Source organism: Acyrthosiphon pisum, chromosome A1 (genome assembly GCF_005508785.2).
Source record: "Acyrthosiphon pisum isolate AL4f chromosome A1, pea_aphid_22Mar2018_4r6ur, whole genome shotgun sequence".
Lineage (NCBI taxonomy): Eukaryota > Metazoa > Arthropoda > Insecta > Hemiptera > Aphididae > Acyrthosiphon > Acyrthosiphon pisum.
Genome location: NC_042494.1, coordinates 58,926,387 through 58,948,117, shown reverse-complemented (window position 1 = coordinate 58,948,117; position 21,731 = coordinate 58,926,387). Strand labels below are relative to the sequence as shown.

The 21,731-nt window shown below is 26.7% G+C and overlaps 2 protein-coding genes across 7 annotated transcripts in view; one reads left to right on the top strand and one right to left on the bottom strand.

The window, feature by feature from the left end:
* The first annotated feature begins 6 nt into the window (after positions 1–6).
* Positions 7–6,170, top strand: LOC100571428. The gene is made up of 6 exons (XM_008189596.3): positions 7–46; positions 120–176; positions 784–1,188; positions 1,282–1,488; positions 1,578–1,678; positions 5,944–6,170. Exons 3-5 carry the CDS (start codon positions 805–807, stop codon positions 1,662–1,664), a joined length of 678 nt encoding a protein of 225 aa, XP_008187818.1. The 5' UTR covers positions 7–46; positions 120–176; positions 784–804; the 3' UTR covers positions 1,665–1,678; positions 5,944–6,170.
* LOC100165718 (sodium/hydrogen exchanger 9B2) overlaps positions 3,003–21,731 on the bottom strand; it is a 33,651-nt gene continuing 14,922 nt past the window's right edge. For 4 of the 6 annotated variants that reach the window (XM_003247703.4, XM_016808252.2, XM_016808253.2 and 1 more), the window contains 9 exons: positions 11,802–11,859; positions 8,522–8,818; positions 7,162–7,344; positions 6,806–6,981; positions 6,599–6,705; positions 5,916–6,074; positions 5,573–5,716; positions 3,577–3,678; positions 3,003–3,324 (listed from right to left, as the gene is read on the bottom strand). In XM_003247703.4, coding sequence (XP_003247751.1) covers positions 3,157–3,324; positions 3,577–3,678; positions 5,573–5,716; positions 5,916–6,074; positions 6,599–6,705; positions 6,806–6,981; positions 7,162–7,344; positions 8,522–8,818; positions 11,802–11,859 — 1,394 coding nt within the window. In that variant the 3' untranslated portion in view covers positions 3,003–3,156. Of the gene's footprint in view, positions 3,325–3,576; positions 3,679–5,572; positions 5,717–5,915; positions 6,075–6,598; positions 6,706–6,805; positions 6,982–7,161; positions 7,345–8,521; positions 8,819–11,801; positions 11,860–13,794; positions 14,029–16,716; positions 16,741–21,731 lie in introns of those variants that run through there. The other 2 variants (XM_001948164.5, XM_008189594.3) reach the window with 2 other exon arrangements.

Genomic DNA, 21,731 nt, shown 5'->3' with positions numbered 1-21,731 from the left:
AAAAACTGGAGGAAAAGTCAAAATAATAATTCCTTCATTAAATGAAGTACATATTCTTGTTTTAAAATTTTGCTAAACTAGTTGATAATATGATTATAATTAATTTTTAATTTTTGTAGTTTTACGATGAAGATGACGATTATCAACCAAAATGTAAAATTATTAAACCTTCAAATGTAAGTTTAAATTGCTTATGTAAAACGTGATTACACTAAGTAATATCTAAAACTTTAAATCTCGTCAATCATACATATAATGCTATACAATGCTACATAATATAATACATATTTTCGTTGATAAGTTTTAAATTACATATTAACTCTGATTTTTGAAATCATATATTCCTTATATATATATTCTTGGTACTTATTTTAATTTTAATTTAATTTTAAATTATAACATTTTATTTTTTTTACATTTATGATAAAATACACATATTTTACATATAAATATTTAAATATTATGCAATTCATACATAAGTTTTTAAACTATGTAAGGATAACCTCTAAAAAATAATAAAAAAACATTGTTTCATGTTTTTTATGATAATACATTTAGTACTAGTTACACATTCATTTCTAATAGGTATTCTTTGAATAAAATAAATTGTCAAAATATTGCAAAGCTTCGCAAAAAGTCATTACATTACCAAAATTTGAAATTATCGAAGGAAAATATTGTATGTTTCAATATTTTAACTACGTTCACTATAATATTATAATGAATTAGTCTTACACTATTTTATTTTCAAATTCTATTTAAATTTGTTTTGTGGTTTCACAGAGCGGATGCGGCTTATTCTCCATGTTGCCTGATCCCAAAAATAAAAAAACGAGCAAAGCTTCAACTACTATATCAATGGTTCCCAGGGCAACAATGCGGAATGTTAAAAATGTTAAAGAAAATGTTAAACCCAAAACAGAAATTAAGTGTTTTGAGACTAAACCAATTGAAGTTGAAGATGAAGCCGATGACGATGATCAAGAAGATGGTGATTTCTTGGGATTGAACAAAATAAATCAAGTACTTGATATAGCGCCTGTTGCTGGGTTTGATTTACCTGAAATACAAACTAATACAACTATAATTGAAGAAGACAGAGTTTATGGACCAGTGTATTGTTCTGAACCCAACAAATCTGACCTATATGAAGAGGATGAAACAAAACTAATTCTCGACTCAAATGCTGTATGTTTAATAATTATAAAATTCTTATAAAAATGAATTTTGAAATAAGCATTTCTGTAAACATATTAGGATTAATTTGATTTTTTATTACAGTTGAAACAACTTAGTGATCCTAGCAAGACTCAAATAAAACAAGTTGACGTAATAAATGTGGATATGCGTCAAGTGATGGAAGAGTCTCAACAGTGGTTACAGAAGAACATAACAGAGGAATATGCAGAAAGTAAAAATATCAGTAGTGATATTAATATAAGTGGACAATCAAAACGCAAACACCAGATAACATATTTAGCTCAACAGGTAATGATGAAAAAAATAGATGTATATTACATCAAGTACCCATTCTAAATTAAATATTAATATTTATTTTAATTTATAAATGTTTACAGGCTAAAGCCAATGAGTTGAAACTTAAAAACATGTGGGCTGAGAATAGAATGACCAGGAAGCAAACACAAGCTAAATATGGATTTTAATTGCTAAAAAAAAGGTTTGTTACTTCTCAAAAAAAATAAGATTAGGTTATTGGAATAACTCTTAGTGTACATAATTACAAAGACAAATTATTTAACTAATATAAAACATTTAAATAAAGTTGTTATTAATATGTACTCATATATTTATACATATTTGTATTTTTTTATTTAATTTACAATCATAATTATACATTCTAAACTCTCAGAGTAACAAGCACAAATAATTAAATTCTTAAATATAAATAAACATGGTTAGAGGATAAATCCAATAGTATCACTCTGTGTTCTTTTTTATAATTAAATTTCCTGACACTTAGTGCGGATATATAGCATTTTTATAACACAAATAAAATATATGTCGTTAAAACAAATTTGATATAATTTTTTATTATTATTATTGTATAAAAAAATGGAATTTATTTGAGGTGTTTTATAATCTTAAAATCAACTTTTCAATCATAAATATGAGAACTGCTATTTTTATTTTTCAAATTGCTGTCTAAAAGTTATTTTATTAAATATTATAAATAAATAAAGCATAAAATTAAGATTAAAACTAAAATGTATCTGATATAATAAGGAAACAAATATCATTAGACGGAAAGAGATCAATGAGTCTTAAACAGATCTTTGTGGAATTTTGAAAATATAAAAATGTATACCTAAATCAAAATTTATTTGAGTAAAATATTATGTTTAATAGAAATATTTTAATGTCTTTGAAAAGACCAAAATCATAGTGTTATTAATAAGCTTAAGAACTGAGGACTGACAATTATTTTATAAGTACCTATAGGTTAGGTACTTAACTATATTGTATTTAAATTTTAAAGTATCTGATGTAAATCATCAAATAATAATTTTGAGTTTTTCAAATACCTACTATAGTTATATGGTTGGTTAGGTATTATATAATATATAATTATGTTAATCTACTAATATAAATATTATTAGTTATAACTTCTATATTTACAAATTTTATTTTCAATTACTACCACAATATTTTCTTATAATTAAAAATAGAGGTAAAAACTTTTTTTGTTATTGTTAAATATTTATAATTTAATTAATATGAAAAATATTATATGGTTTCAATATAAAACCTTAGTTTATATTTTAATTTTTAAAGAAAAATGTTTATAATCATAAATTATAACTGCACTACTATAACCGGTTTTGATTGATGTGAAAGAAAAAATTTTTTTAAAGAAGAGTGGATATTTATGATAGGATATAAGGAATACTTTGTGAATTAATTGTTTTGCATTATATGTATAAAATATTAACCTTAAAGATAATAATTTATAGTAAATGCAAAAAATTAAAATCTAGAACCGGTTAAAAAAATAAAAAAACCAAGAAACTAGTTTTATGTATTTAAGTATCAACGATGAAAATTTGACTAGCATTAATAATAGAACAAATTAATATTGATCAATTATTAATTTCATTGTTTGAACAAGATTCTCTGTTCGGTATAAATAATAATTAATCAATATTTCTTCAACAAGTATTCTCCTCTTAGTGTCATGGCAATCGCTCCTATCGGTGCAGTAATCAATATTGCTAACACACTGATAGCCAATACATCAGATGCATATGGTATTAAGCGTTCATCACGACTGCGTGCCATATCCAATGCGATTGGCCCAATCGCTGCCTGTTCAAAATAAATCATACATACAATTATTATTTATCAATGTAGTATTGCATCGATAGAGAATTATTGTCTTTCAAAAATTAATTTAGTGTATTATAAAATAACAGAGGACAGTTGTATTTAAAAAAGTTAATAATTTAGGGCATATTTTTGTTATTCCTAATATTATTATTATTTCGTAATCATAGACCGTAGTAGATGAATTTCAAACAACTATGTAGGTAGGTAGGTCGTATAACTATAATATCTTACTTGAACTGTTGCTTTTGGTAACCACGCAATATTAACAAATATTTTCTCGCGTAAATTGAAATTGGTATCCTTTAGGACGAAGAAACAAGTGGCCACTCTTACCTGAAAGTAATGAAAATGATAATAAAATAATATAAACCGTTGTAACTATTCAAATTTAAATGTGGTTAACATAGAACCATTATAGATATTAGAAAATTATAAAATAATTACAATATAGACACATAATGTATTAATAATCCTTATAATATTATAGGTATACTCTTCAATATTGCTAAACGATTCATTGAGTCCGCACTAGGTAGGTATCAAAGACATTTGATACCATTGTTTTTTTTTTTTTTTTGTATTCAGTGGCCATATGTAATAACTAATAAGCATCGATAACAATTAACCACGTATATTAGATGATAGTGATTAATACAACATTAAACAGATTAATCGAATAAATGTGAGTTTGTTTGCGGCGTACTTATATTATATTTAATGTCGTTCTAGAATTAGTGTCACGAGTGATGGATTTTCCATATTTTGTAAATCGTAATGAATGTTAAATGGTTTTGAGACAATATGTCAGTCTTGGGTAGTATTCCGAATACTGTAATCTAAATACTTTTTAAGTATTCCGAATACTTTTAGAATACTATTTTCAAAAGTATTTTGTAATGTATTCTGAATACTTTCTTCGGAATACTTTTATAGTATGGAAATTAAATTGTTTGATTTACATGTTATTCCCTTGCATTTGATTAAAAACAAAAATACAAAATTTATATTTTATGAGTGGGAAATTTGGAATCAATAATAGGTATCTAATAATATCATACAATATCAAAATTGAAGGGTGAAAATGCAAAAGTATAGTATTGCCAACATTTCGAAAATCGAGTTAAACATCGATTTTTATGGGAAAAATGTGAGGAATTCGATTTTGCAGTCAGAATTAAATTGGTATCGATTACTTTTGTGAATAAAATCGTTTTTGAAACTGATGTATAATACATAACGTGATATTGCCACATTTAACGTCAAAGCAAAACGTGGTATTATCATGTTCAAGTCAAAACGTATTATTGCTCATGTTATTAGTATTGGAGCATACTTGATATAATTGAAAAACATGGTATTGCCAATATTACATTTTTCTTCAAAACGTGGTATTGCCGTCAATAATGCGTTTTACATCAGCAGAAATAGGAACAACTTTAAAACGTGCTATTGCCATTATCTTTTCAAAACCTGCAATACCACGTTTTGGTCTGACACGAATTTTTTGAATCATTAAAAACAATGTTTACAATTTAGGTAGATTTATTTTGACACTGTCAATCGTTTACTTTTTATTTTTTACATATATAATATAAATAAACTTATTTTGAGTGTTTATAGTCGTCAGAAAATGTGTTACAGTTTTCCTTGATTTGTGAACATTTTGGTTTTTGGCAATACCACCTTTTGCATTTCCACCCTTCAATTATAACTGGTATCATTTCATATATCCTTCAAAAATATTTTTAAGTATTCGGAATACTTTTAGTTTTTATAGGATTCTAAATACTTTATTCGGAATATTATACTTATCAAGTATTCGAATACATATTCGGAATACTATTTTTCATAAGTATTCGAGTATTTATTCCAAATACTTTTCAAAAGTATTTTACCCAAGACTGCAATATGTCGAACTTTCGAAAATATTATACTCTATAAATGTTGCAACAAATAATTTTACTCTAAGATTACTCAAAAATCATAAAATAAAAAATGATTTTAAACTAGTGAGTATAGTGCGCTATGTCATGCGTGGGATAGAGAAAGAAAACAATTAATGCTGCGCGGGGACATCTTCATAATGCAGTAACATCACCGTCCACTACACCTATAATTTATTAGTCAACACATTCGCACGCACTTGAAGACAAATTGATCGAAAATTGTCGGTAACCTGCGTAAATGCATATTGCATATATTATTAAAAACCTTTCCGAGAGCTCACCAATGACGTGATGATCAACAGGACGGACGCCGACGTGATTAACGTCGGTCTTATGCTGCTCAAGTCGATTTCCGTGCCGATCGAGGCGAACAGCAAAGGCTCCAAAAAGTCCCACACGTTGTTCGTCGCCATTTCCACGTTATCCTACGACGATAAAACATTGTTATTATTATTATCATTATAAAATGTACGTTTAATCAATCTTGCGCCCTCGGTCGACCGTCAGAATGTCAGATTGATTTAGGAACTATTGCAAATTATCGTTAATGTTTTAGACGAGACCGTTAAATTTTTCCCGATGCTGAACCCCCTTTATTTTAAATACTATTATCTCATCACTCACGCTAAAACAATCGTTTTTTTTCCAGCAGATTGCCGAGACAAACGCCGCCGTCATGATCGCCAGAGGACCGGCACCCGGTAAGTCGATCATTTTTGACCCGAACGTGAGCAATACTCCTCCGGCCGTTATTATGTACGTCCGTTTCAGGGTCAGACTTGACTGTAAATAAAACATTGTATAGTACTTATACTAATCGTACGTTAATTTTATAATGTTTCAAATAAAAATAAATGTATATTATTGTCACATTGAAAATGGTCTGTATTATTGATTCAAGTCCAGATTCAGAAGAGACAGGGGACAATTTAAAATTATATAAAGTAATTGTCCACAATTTTTTTTGGTTAAAAAATCATTAAAAATGCGTACAATTGAATATAATTGTAATGACAACTAAAAACTAAATAAATGGAAATTAATAAAAAAACAACCGAATTTTATTAAAAATAATCTTTTAGTTTTCTATGAATATACTATTTTGACACCGAAATCTACAAATAAAATATGAACATTTTTTTTACAATATCCACTAGCATTAGTTCTCGCATAGTAGCATCCCTAACGATATAAAGTTTACCCCTGCAACACTTAATTTTATGCAAGTATTGGGGATACCGGATTACTCAATTCCGGATTTGTGTGTTGTTTTCATGTATGGTATACGGTAAGTCTATAATACGTACTTCGCATTTGTGCGGGATGAAACCTGTGATTATACCCCAAACGATGCCTACACAGACTCCGATAGCTACTTCGATCGGTCCTCGCATGGCATTCGTCTGCCAACTACCTGAATGGAAAGGAAAAAACAAACAAACACCAAATTAACAACGATTGTCCAGCGAGCCTGCACTACACAGTAATAATGCACGCATGTATATACGTCATACCCTCAGAAAATATGATACTGAGAAACACTCCGAATGCGGAAATGCAAAATATGTCGTCGAAACTGCATGCGGCCATCACCAGTGTTATGATTCCTTTGTCCTCGCCTAGACCTTTTTGTTTGAAGTCCAACAGTGCTGGAAGGATTACCGCCGAACTGACCGGACTCAAAATGGACCTGTGGGCCGAAGATTTGATTGGGTTGAATTTTTTGTCGGCAAAAATTAACATCATAAATAAAAATGCGCAAAATCAGCTGCAGCTAATAATCGCGTGTTTATTTACGTGTGCATTGTTATACGAATAATATATCAGTAAGACAGTAAGTATTATATATTATATAAACGAGCGTTTTTACCCGAGTAATAGACCCCAGACCCACGGCAGTCCAAGTAGGTAGTGCGTAACCACGGCTGCGGCAATCGTTTCGGTTATGCACGGCAGTATGGCCAGTTGAGTGACGACGAGACTGAGCTTTTTCAACATGGCTGGGTCAAGGCTGAGACCGGACGCCACCAGCAAAACAGTAAGCGCCACTTCCCTGCAATGGCAACAATACAACCCCGACCAGAGGCGGGCCAGTTAGGATAACGACGACAAAAACTATATACTATAATAACGTACATTATTTCGACCTACACTTTTGAAAATAAAAATCTAATTTTTGAATAGGCGATTTTTCAATATTTTTAATAGTCTTAGCGTTCGTTGGTTGTTTTTGATTTCAAAATTTCAAGGAACTAAGCAGAATATATTTTATGTATGAAAATTTAAAAATCTTGCATAGATGTGTGCATCACAGAGTACCACACATTTCATGGAGTAGGTATTATAAATATAATTATCAAATATATTACTACGTCACTCATATTTTCTAAATTTTAAAATATAAATGCTTGTAAAATAAAAAAATATTGCTTAAATTTTCGATGCTTTTAGTGGGCAATTGCAGTCTATCATCATTTTCATCAAATTAATATTCTGCTTCAAATAAAAAAATATTAGTTGAAAGTAAAATATAAGTTGGTTTCACCAGCGTTACATATAATATTATGAAAAATGTCTTTAAAAGGTAAATAAATAATATAATATTTTTTGAAATAATACATCACTAAAAAAAGTGTCTCTTACTATAAACAATAAATATGTGTAATAATTACACATATTTATATACATAAATTATTTATGTATTATGTAGGATATAAGTAAATAATTCAACTTACAAAATGTAGAGATAAATTAGCTACCTATATACCAAATTTAAAAAAAAAATACTAATCAAATTATTTTGATTAAAAGAAAATGAGACGAGTTGGATGAGGCTTTTTATGGCTGCATCACACATAACATGAATAAGTGTCAATGGCGTAATCATGGTGGGAAAAGATCTGGGATACAAAGCTTTATAGAGCTAAGACAAGTAGATCTAAATTATTACGACGACGCTATTATTTTTTTATATAGTTCCATAATATTACTTATATAAATATAAATTGTTTTTACTCGGAATAAATTATAATTATATTAATTATCTTAAACGATTTTTTTTATATATATAATAATATAATTTTATCTTGGTAAAATGTTGATCCCCTCCCCATATGGCGTTTCCCTGCAGATTACGCCACTGATAAGTATTGGCGCAGGTACGCATGTATGTCGCGCATTATAGCATAATATATTATATTATCATAGGTCGCCAGGCGACAAAATCGGACCTCAAATTGATGATGTGCGGCTGGAAGACGTTTTGATCCACATCGTAGTGACCGGAATTGCGGAGAACCAATCCGGCAAGCAGCATGCCGAGCAGTGGCGGTAGGTACAGCATGTCTGCGATCTTGCCGCACGCCCACGAGCATGAGATGAGCAACACGACCGAGGCCAAGTCAGAGCCAGGGGTCATGCCGAAGAAGAAATACATCAAGCCCCACGCCATCACCACGCACGCGGCCGAAGTGACGGCGTTGAACAAGGGATGGATCTTGCATGTCCACGAAGAAGTCGTCGGGCCGCTGAAATAACGAGCAAAATATAATATTATAAAATATACGTATTATACAGTGTAACAGGAAGACATAAAAAAAACGATACTACTTAAACGCATTACAAAAATTGTGAAAATTATATGGATAATGGTTAATAAATATACTCATGTCAGAAAATTCCCGAAAATAATGTTTTGAAAAAAGTTATTACGTTCTAAATTAATTTACTCAAAAAGAAGATTGATATTTTTAAAAATTCAAAAAAATAAATTACTTGACTTATATAAAATATATTTTTATACCATCAACATTGTCATTATAATCAGATTTAAAAATTGACTATTTTGAATTTTTTATTTTCAGTATTATAAAAAAAAAATGTAATATTGATTAGAATAAAATATGTTTCATCTGTCAGGTCTGACTGAACAAAAACGATTTTTATGTACTTATGTCAGTGATGTCGGGTAAATTCAGTGGCGCGTTTTAAAAGTTGTCTCCACACCGGGGAAATATATTTTTGGTGCCCCATCCACCCCACCCCCCCCCACAAACTAAAAAAGCTAATGCCTACTCCTATAGCTTAATCTTTACAAAGCATAGTGGAGCGCAATTTTAAGATTTTAACTGTTAACTATTTCTAACTACGAACAATTGTTATATCATGTAATAGGTACCCATGATTTTGACCTAGAGTCTAAGTTAGTAATTAGTATACATATATAATGATACATATATGTAATATTTTAAAATAAAATAAATCAAATTTGTACTCAATTATTGTAGTATCCATATTCTAAAACCAACCGTGGAATTTTCAGATTATTTCATTGAAATTCTTTATTTTAACAGACTATTAATATTATAACTACTAACATACTAACAATTAACGTAGGTAGGTACTTCAAGTAATGTTATAATGCACAAGATCGATTATCACTGTTTAATATCAGACGATTCTATTTATCATTTAGTATTTATATTTATTAAAAAATTGCAATCATATACCTACCTACTAATATCAAAACAATAGTTTTTAGAATCATCGTTTATTTTAGGTTGTCTAGGATTCTCATGTAAACATACATAAATAGCTACATAGATACATGTATGATGTATGATATCGACGCCCCAGTTCAAAACTGCAACAACTCGAGTTATAACAAATTCAAGTTATGTACCTACACCATCTTATAGACGATCTTGTAACGATTTCAGTTCAAGAACACAATAAAATATAGTTAAATTATTGACCACGAGAGAGCATTTTCAAAATTATAATTTACATTACGTTACATAGAGAAACAATATAGAAAACACATTATACCCAACAAACCAATTATTTGGGTTGTTGCAGTGTTGATCTGGGGCGTCGATATAATATTATATCCGAGTAAGGATTCTTATAATTTTACCACAATGTAAATACACATTTTTTAAATATTTATTTTAAGTTTCTAAACACGTATTATAGACTTGATATCCTGTTATGTCAGTCCGTCCATTAGTTACCAGTACATAATTATTATAATAGTTACGTTTGTTGATATTAAGATTTAAGATACCTATTTATTTATTGTCCGTAATAATATGACTGGCCAGTGTACATAGTTTGGTGTACGGAATTATAGTTTATCGTGTTGTATTAAAATACATTTAGAAACCGAGAATTTAGTATGCTCTCAGAGCGAACTTTCCTAACTTGTTCAATTTTATCTACATTGCGGTTTTACATATAGGTATTATAATATATTTTTGATTTAAATGTGTGCGTACATTGACGGGGTTAGAATAGTAGGTATGTGGACACATTTTAAACAAAAAACGTACAGAAGAATAACTAATGTTGCATATCAAGGTATATTTTATGGTTGATGGTCTATTTTTTCAAATAATATTGCCGTATTTGAGATTATTAAAAAAAAACAAATGTTCTGTGAAATTACTTAGCGCTGAGACCCTGAGTGCCCGACGAATGTATTGATTTTGCAATGATAATAATATCGTGAATTGGTTTTTTCAGTTTTTTGTGACTGAAGATACTTTATACAGTATGTTAGTTAATTGGAAAGTCAGTAGCCCTAATATAAAATATAATGCATATTATATTCTAGACTCTAGTGCAGTTTTTTTTTTAATGTAGGTACCTAATATAATAGACTATTATCCTCGCTTTTACCATGGAAAACAATTTTAATAAACCCCTTATTTTAATCTTTTAAACTCCAAAATAGCCATGTAATATGGATTTATTTGTTTATAATATGGAGAAAAAATGTTTTGAGTGAATGTAAGCAACTTATCTTTTCATAGAATCATCATAATATTGCAGTAAAATTATATGGTTTTCAGTTTTTCACACTTTAAAACTATAAGTAATACTGATACAGTAGGTAGGTAATAAAAAACACACTTCTCGTTGAAATTATATGTAATATTTTTTATTTGTTTTATAATATTGTTCAATATACCCAAAATAAACTGTTATGCAGTTTATAAGTTTTATAGGACAATAATTTTTGTAATAAAATTAAAGCTATAATTAAAAAATGTGCGAGATATTCCCAGTGGCACGTACATTTTGTTGCAAAGATAAAATTGACTTATGCATAGTAGACAATAATTATATTATAATATATATACATATAATATATATATACTGTATAATAATCATGATGTATAGATAGAACAATATTAAAAAGACAAATAAAAAATATCACATACAATTTCAACTATGGTAATGTGTTACTGTGTTTATTAGGTACCTATTGTAGATTAGTATTTATTGTTATTAAAGTGTGAAAAACTGAAAACCATATAATTGTACAGCAATAATATGCTGTATTTTTGAAAACATTAGTTTGCCATCATTCATCATGTTATTTGATATAAATATGTTAATTGTTGAAAAAATATACTTTCTATCATTAAAACTATAATAAACTATATCATATTGTATGATAAATAATAGTAACTAGGTGTCTACTTATAATCAATAGTCATTACTTACCCTTTTATTATTCCATCATCTCCACTTGTCATCGTTAGGTAATTGATTTGGCCACTTCCTTAAATTTAATAAATAAATAATTTAGTTTTATGATGATAAAGAACATCATACAAGGTTTTGTATGATACAAGGCTGCGGGATGTGTTGTACAAATAGGTAGGTATACATGTGTGTGTAATGTGCATTTGTGTCGTACGCGTCTAACATATTATCAACATTTCGTTGGTACATGGCACATGCTGATCATCACGACTCATAAAATAAAAAACTATGAAGAGTAATATTAGAACTTAGACCATACAAATATTTCATTAAAATATATATTATGAACAATATTTTTGGGTGTAAATCATTTCTTATTTTTACTATACCAACGATAATTGTATAGACTTGTCACTCACGACTTACCAACCATTATACCTATTAATATTGGCTTACATTTTACACTCGAATAACGTGTGTTTGCTTTACTACCCGTGAGAAAGAAGAATATCACTTCAACATAGACTCATCTTAAACAATTCTTATTTCTTTCAACTATTAGGTACAAATTACAAAAGCTATCAACACGAACCGGAATACAAGTTATTATTCGTGTTTGATTTTTTATCAATTATATTATATATTATAAGATGTATTTAATATTTATAGTTCATAGATAGTATTGGTGCAACTATACAATATAATATGCTGTATAAAAATCATTCAAGAAATCTCATACAGTTTACAGACATAACTACATAATAGTTCATAGTATATAATATAGTATGATGCTTAAGATAATATAATTTACTATAATATTGTAAAAGTACCATGTGTTATTGTGTTTACAGTGCCTCCACTTAGGGGAGAGTCATTTAGAGGAATTCATATATTATGTTTAATATATTTTCCAACTGGCAATAAGATACTTAAAAAACTAAACAATGAGTAAAAAATAATCTATACAAAACATGCATACCTGTAAAATATATATCTTTTGTTCTAAAAATAAAAACTCAAATTTAAAAATAAAATAAAAGAGATTATAGTTTGGAATGTTCAGTTTCTTTTTTTATTTAAGTATGTATACCTATTATATCTAAATTGTTTTATTACTAGATTTAAAAAGCATAAATTGTTTTTATTTAAAATTATAAACATCTTATAATAAATACTGTATTTTTTTCAATACAATATTTTTGTTACTAAGTACTAGCAAGTATATCTACATAGTTAAAATTATACACATAAAACAAACCATCAATAGTAAACATAATTAAATAGTCCCAATTAGGTAGGTATGTGCCTAAGTATTTCCTAAGTTATTTGAATAAAATTACTGAATACGCAGATAATAAAACATCAAAATAAATTATAAAAACTATGAAAGGAGGTTAGCCGAAAAAACCGGCCAAGTGCGAGTCGGATTCGCGCACGAAGGGTTCCGTACTTGTTGTCATAGCGTCAACAAAAATACACAATCTTTGAAAATGTAAACTTTCTAACTTTCGTGGTTCATGAGATACAGCCTGGTGACAGACGGACGGACGGACGAATAGCGGAGCGCTTAGTAATAGGGTCCCGTTTTACCGTACGGAACTAAAAAGTACCTATACCTAATTGGAAACTGAAGTCTGAAAGTAAATTGAAGTTTTAGAATAGGATTAAATATTCTGTAATTATAAGATTGAGATAATACTGAATAAGAAATTATCCTTATTTTAATTAATTTTGTTAACTTTTGCAAATTTTTGTATTTTCTAAAAATTGTTCTACATATTAAAATTTTAAGCAAATCTTAAGTATATTAATTTATTGTATAGTGTACAGTGTACACATTTAACAAGTTAATTACATATTGTTTATAAATGTGTTTGGGGTAGACTGTTCGTGTATAATTACGTTAAATACCAATAACAAGTTAAGACTACAGGAACGTATTTATTTATTTCTATTAAAAAAAATTACATATAGGTTGCCCAAACAATATTAGATATTTTATCAAACATACCTTGTTTGTTCGAGTATTGAACTATCTATTGAACTAATATAATAGGTATATTATAATGTTTGATCTTATTGGTTAATTTTATGTAGAATTACAACAAGATTACTGTAATAAACTTTAAACTGTTTTCTTATTAAAAAAAGATATATATATATGTTAAAATATTAGTTTTATTTATAAAACTGTCTATATCAGAAAATAATGTATTATTATGTATGGACCACTTTAAGTATATAAAGTTTTAAATTTAAATTTGTCCGACTAAAACAATCATTAATGTACCACATCACAAAACATACTATGAAACTATTAAGTATCTAAACAATATTGATAGTTATAGAATATTATGATACAGTGACACTATTTTATTACCTACCTACTTTATAATTAAATGTATGATTCCCACTTCCCGGGTATAATACACGCAGTGAACACTAAACAAACTATCATATTAATTTATAAAATAGATTATAAATGATCATTAACTAAATGATTATTTTGTCAACTATTTGTGTAAAAGCTGGGAGATTTTTTAGGTTGATTTACTTGACTTAAAAATACAATATTCTACCCAAGAACACACGACAAAATTAAGGATGATAATAAAAAAAAATACAACAATAATATGTGTTTTAAAAATGTTTATATTAACATTAAATTTAAATTCAATTAAAAGCAGTTGTTTTATTAAGTACAGTGAATAGAAAAAACGTACCTATTCAAATTTACAGCATAAACAAATTAACACAAATATGTAAATATTATTATTTTTATATTGTTTAATAGTAGGTATATCTATAACAATTATTGTTGATCTATGTTGTCTTCAGTTGTAAGTTGTAACTCACCTCTGAATCAGTAGTTAATTAAATGTAAATTAAATTACTATACCTATAACGGAATTCAACTGAATATTTTTATCTAACGAAAAATGATACCTAGTTAAATATTTTAACTTGACAGCTCAACAACCAACATAATATCATATATTAATTAAAATGAAACTAGATGTGAATATGTTTTTTTAAGTGACATACCAATTATTTTCGTAGTAGCGTATACTAGCTAAGATGTATTATGATATCTTGCATGGGATGTCGAAGGGTATCAAACTATAAATATTATTTAATAATTCTCCATAAAATATTACTGTACAAATAATTGTTTGTAGATTATATGAAGGCTTTCTGCAGCTGTATACGTGATGGCGTCAATAATTATTAACACCATTTTTAAGACGTATTTCAGTGTCATTTCTTAAAATATATTATATTTTAAACTCATTATTTTTAAATCATAGACAATTTATTTATCATATGTACTATATAGTATATACATTATTATTAAATATTAGTTTACAAAAGCCCCTAATAAACATAGAAGACATACCTAATAATCAATTACCTACTTAAATAGCTTGATTAAGTGATTTATCTTAATATTTGTCATCGTTAATTAAAATTGTATGACTAAGTTTGTGCATTTGATAATATACATAATTTAATAATTAATATCAAAATGTGCATAATATAAACAACGGTATCAGAAATGATTTCGAACTGAGAGAAGGACAGACGAAATCAAAAGAAACATATTGTAATGAAATAAAAAGAATAAACAAGGACAATGTATTTCTTTTACTATCACTATACTGATAACTGATATAACTATAAAAGTAAAACTAAAATAAGGTGGTTATCAAATAATAGTTTTAAAATAAACATAGTTTATACGCCAGCCAAAAATAGTCAATCATAATTTTTCATATTTGACACGACGATACAAAAAGATTCGTCATGCATGGTCTACAGGGAATAATAATTGTCGGGAGGGATTGTGTGAACAGAGGTGGCTTTGTAGTTCTTACACTACTATTAATTGAATAAAAATATATTTGTCAAAATCACAATAGATACCTATGTAATTCATCATGTTTTATATCTAGCATTATGTTTTGAATTAAAAATTAACCAATACCAAGAATTGATAATTATTTAATTAAATAATATTCATATAGTATATTTATCTATTATTATTTTTCATTACTTAAATTTTAAATATCTCATCTATTAATATATACTATTAAGCTATACATCCACTATTTGGCACTTCAGTTTATTGATACTTCGGGTCTCAAATTATTATTTTATAAATCATATTCTCAACAACAAAATAATTATTAGTTAAATTAAATGTGACACTATAATTATTCTAGACATTTTCAGTAAACAACATAAATAGTTTCCTTTATTAATATGAGGATTGAACCATTGAAGACATAACTCTGTCTTACGTCCAAACATGGAATACATATATAATACCTAAACGAGACAAGACAAGTATTATAAACATTGGTACGCACACAGTGAATCATTATAGATACAATTAGAGTAAGACCACTTATCATTAATAATAATAGAAAGAGATTTAAAATAAAATACTGGCGTACAAGTAGGTAGGTACATAATACTATACTACCTCAATATTTTTTTTCAATATGTATATTTTAATACTTTGATTCAAAATTAGGTAAGTATATGCATAATTTCATAGTATAGCAAATTAATAATATAATACTATCATAGAGTAAGTAAACCTATTAAAATGAAGTTGATTTTTCTCTAATTTTATCGTTGGTGAGTACTGAGTACCTATGCGAAAACCAACGTTTTTGTTTTCATTGGATAGGTATATAGTATTATCTACCTATTGATTATTTTTCGTTAATATTTCAAGTTAATTTCAAACTTTAACCGCATAAGACATAAGTAGACACCACAAATACGTGTTTAACGTTTATAATGGCCACATTACTAAACTTAGAGGTAGTTTAAGAAATTATAATTTATAGGTTTGTTTTTTATTTACTTAGAAACGATTAGTAGGTAGGTACAAAACTTTTAGCGAATGAACAAAACCACTAACCTTTTTAATAAGTTGTAATCCAGGGTTAAATTAGCTTCGTTTCTTCTTTATTTTAAATATTTTGTAAGCTTTTAAATTCTCCGGTTTTGGAGAATTTAAAAACAATGCTAATAAAAGTGTTTTGAATAAATTACTTTATTACATTTTTAATGTCAAATTTTTGATCTAGTATATATATATATATTATATATATATTATATATATAATATATATATATATATATATATATATATATACACACACACACTGAAATAAGAACTACACTATAGTTTATTTCACGCACAACTGAATACTATCTTCATTAGTATTTAATTAAATATTATACACATTTATAATCATTCCGATGATAAAGCATGAATACATTGACAAATGTCAACCAATTTATAATTTTATCACTATAATTATGTAGCCACATCATTAGTATTAGTTATTTTTTAAAATAAATATTTGATATAAAAATATTTTATGCATGGCAATATTGAATAAATAGGCACATGTAGTCGATAAAACAATTATTACACAGGGTGATTATTATAATGGTTAACATTTATTTTTTTGAAATGTATTAAGGCACTCAGTGCCAAATAAATTTATCATTTTGTCAACAAAAAAAAAACACTTTACGAGAATAATGACTCTGTCCTGTAGAACCAATCAAATTTAATCATTTTTTTTTTAACTAATTGAGAGTAATATTAGTTCACATTGAATTCCGTTTTTAAATATTTTAATCTCTAGCTTTATAATGTCTTTAAAAATAAGAATATTTTAAACTTGTTTTTACAAATTACTTTAAACCATTCTTTGAAATAAAATAAAAAATTACAGGATTTAAATTCGGCCTGTAGGAAGTCTTCTTATTTTAAATTTAAAAAAAAATAGTTATCAAAATCCGAGAATTCTAAAAGGCCTGAGAACAGTGGTGTAGACATGATTTCTGAAAGGGGGGATAAAAAAAAATGATAGGGGAGGGGAAAATTGGAAAATCTCCCACCCTCTCAAAACTTTTTACTAGGGTAATAAAAAGCTAATGGGGGGGGAGGGTCTGACCCCCTACGTCCCCCTTGTCTACGCCACTGCCTGAGAATTGTTCCTTTCAAGTCATTTTTGTTGATATAATAGGTACAACAAATCAACTCCCACCCTATAAATAGGTATTAAGCAATAGATTAGTGGAAAAATATTATAATTAAGATAAAAACTAAAATATAAAATATAATTTTCAAATTTTTTAGAATCGCAGAAATTAAGGCCTATTAATCGAGCCTATTAAGGTAGTGACGTCATGAACTAACGAGTGAGTGGAGTAGTGGGCCAATACTTTACCAAGTACTCTATGAAACTCTTAGAAAAATATTGTGCTTTGAAATATAAAATTAAATGTATGTAGTCATCCAAAAGTTAAACTACTTGACACTAATAAAAATTGCGAAAATATATTTTTTTTCAATAGGTACAATTTTTATTTTATTATGAATTCAAACAGTTCAAACTATGTAAAAAAAAAATATTTCTAAAGGTTTTAATACTTTTTAGTTTTCAAGATACGAGTTATATAGAAAGGTATTGGCAAACACCTGCAGTACAAGAATTACTCTGTATATTATATACTAGTTTATGAACGTAAAATAATTTATAACAGTATAATACGTAATATTGGTTTTACCTACTCAATGTTGTTCCATCGACTATCTGCATATAATGCATATCACACATATTCTATTAATTATTATTTCCTATAAATAATATCACATATTACATACAACAGTTCGAGGTGAAAATGATTTCTATGTAAAATGTTATTTTTTTTTTACTTTACTTATGAGTTATTTCTTAATAACATAATAACATAATACAGTACAATAACAGTAGTATCATACCATTGCACCCATTTGATCAATTGGTTCTATTTGTGAGCATTTTATTACTGTATTATGCTCCGATGTAAGTCACAATACAATTGTGTTAAAAATGTTTCAACGATATTAAAGTAAATATAAAATATAAAAATAACACTTAAAAAAAATACTAATTCTATTAAATTGAAATAAATTTGTATATGATTAGTATTTATTATTTGTTGTCAAAGTATTTTGTTTTTATGTTTACAACTTACATCGTTACAAAAGTTATATGTGAATACTGAATAATTTACCAAAGACTTAACCTAACCTGTAGGGGTCAACAACCGGTTATGGTTACTTTCTGGAGAAGGAAAATACTGGTTCTTGCTATTAAGTCTTGCTAGTAGCTTAGATAAATACATAGGTATACCTAAATAAAATAATGGACCCGTGTAACCATAAAAGTGTTAAAATGTTATGTAAAAGGAATGAAAAATTTCTTAGAATTGTTTAGAATTTTGGGTTTCTTAAACGAAATCAATATCAACGAGTTTTATTCGTTTTTTTGGTTGCAAAAACATTTAAATTCTAGTTTTTTACAAGGAAAATTTAAAAATCTTATTTTTACCTAATAATTAATTCTGTAGAAATTATAGATGCATTCAAAATCGACAAAATCATTTTATTATGACAAGATTTATATTCTTGTCATGGTATGTATCATATATACTTTATAAATCACTACTATAATACCAATGTGTTCTCAAAGTAAATTTTAAAATTATTATAGATCCATAGATGTTACCTAATGGCTAATACAATCATAATTAATAAATTATAAACAATAATTGTCATAAAAATAAAAATATATTCAGGCCATTGTAAGAAGAAATTGGACACGATTCAAAATTTATAGATAGAAAATAATCGATAGTATTAGAACAAGAAAGCCGGCACTGGCGGCACTTAAAAAATATTTTGTACTAAATACTTTTGTTTTCATGTTATACATTATGATTTATGTGGTTTGCAGTTGGTCGATAGTCGATAGAACACATGTATATAATTTATAATTAAACAACTACACTAAATATATGCTATGAAGTAAGAGTTTATTTTGCAATTTGTATACATATCTTAATTTGAAATGTTCACATAAAACGATATCAAACTTAATGGATTAATGCATTAAAATGGTTCTTAAAATACAATTTATTATTACAAATTGTCTTCGTGCACAACGATTGGATAATAATAATGATCAATGATGCAAATAGATTTTATTCTTTCTAGTAAATTTATAAATGTGCAGCCCATTGAAATATAAAATATTGGCCTCTATATACATCAATAAATGCACCTACTTCAATTAATTTTAATAATGTTAAAGTGACATCATAGTTTTAACGTATAAATGTATAATAGAATATATAACTCAAATATGTAATTAATATAATACTATAGAAGAAATAAAACAAATATTTAAAAATTAAATTGGAATAATTAAATTTAGGCGTAGACTAACATTGTAGTAATAATTATGGTTACTGATAAACCCGTATAATGTAAATGATTAAAATTTAAAAAACAAATGAAAACATAATTAATTTCCTAATAATTTCTATTTCTGTATTCAATTTTTCTCGATTTCCTTATTGCCTAATATTGTAAAAAAACCAAATACAAATTGATATGGTTTACTAATACCTAACAATAGCTTAAAATATATATTAGGGAAAAAATAATAATTGATAAAAAATACCGATGTAACCAAATTAATTAAATATATAGTTATAGTAATTATTTCCAGTTATAAACTATTAAGAACTTTGAAGGTTAAATGCAATATTAATAAAAGCAAAAATAAATTGGTACCTATTATAGGTTATATAAACATTTGTTTCTTCACCGCATGGGTGAACTTCACCCATGTGTATTGAATGCATTTAAGTTATATAGGTACAATTAAATAGGTATATAATATATTCCTTTGTATTTACAATTTATTTACTATACATTCCCTGATTTCCATACTTCCGTGGCGTTTATATTTAAAATAGTAACATTAAATATTGAATTTAATTAATAGACAAAGGTAATTATAGATATAAAAGATGTAATACATAATAAAATGTATGAAATACTATTACCTATCCAAATAATGTTAAATTATATTTTATCTATATAGTATTATAGTGTTATTATAATTTTTATTAATTTTTTTATACTTATATATTATAATAAATCATTAATCGATTTTTGTTAAAATTAATAAATATTGTAAATCCCAAACAAAAATTACTTTTTTTACAAAAAAATGTAAAAGTATATTTCATCATGTTATATTTTTAATTTTTAGAATTTTAGATTAAATGAATAGTCGATGTTGAAAAATACAACATTATTACAAAATGGGCGTCGTCTAAAATTATATATATACCTACTTAAACTGTGTAACTGTCTTATCAGTTAAATTAATTATAGTAGATATTAATGTTATTGAAAATATTTTTTTAACATTATTTTGTGTTCCTAATACAAAACAAAATCATTGAGAAAATTAATTTTATTACAATTTTTTTTTACTTTTTTATATTTTTAATAACATTATAGATTTTTGATTTCATATTCCGAAGAATATTTTTCTAAACATTTAAATGTAGAAACTCGTCTACTGCTGCTTAAATTTATTTTTTATAAATTTAAAATTCTTAGTAAAATATTGTGGTTTGGTATCTAATGAAATTAAAACTGTATTTTGTGTTCATTCAATAATAGTAAAAAATTGTTAAAATATTGCTTATTTACGTAGGTAACTGTACTACTGTAATATGTATACCCAGTGTCAGGTCCACCAAGCTACAATCGATTTTTAAATTGTTTTTTCTTCATATTATAAATAGATAACTACAAAATGGCTATTTTCGAGTTTTAATAAAACCAAAAAAAAAAAAAAAAAATGTTTAAGAATTTTGAAAATCATTTTTAGCATTTACATACTATAAGGTCTAAAAAAAATGTTCACAGTCTATCAGTTAAAGAATACACTAAAAAAAAAAAAAAACTACACTAGAATATCTGAATTATATATCGAATTAAAGCTACTGACTTTCCAAATTTCCAATTAATTAAGATAGAGTAGATCAGGGGCGTGCTCACGGGGGGGTTCAT

Bases quoted from the DNA above. Each gene is read 5' to 3' on its own strand.
- LOC100571428 (XM_008189596.3), top strand. From the start codon at position 805: ATGTTGCCTGATCCCAAAAATAAAAAAACGAGCAAAGCTTCAACTACT. The intron at 1,189-1,281 runs GTATGTTTAATA...TTTTTATTACAG, and splicing joins TAATTCTCGACTCAAATGCT to TTGAAACAACTTAGTGATCC. The intron at 1,489-1,577 runs GTAATGATGAAA...AAATGTTTACAG, and splicing joins TAACATATTTAGCTCAACAG to GCTAAAGCCAATGAGTTGAA.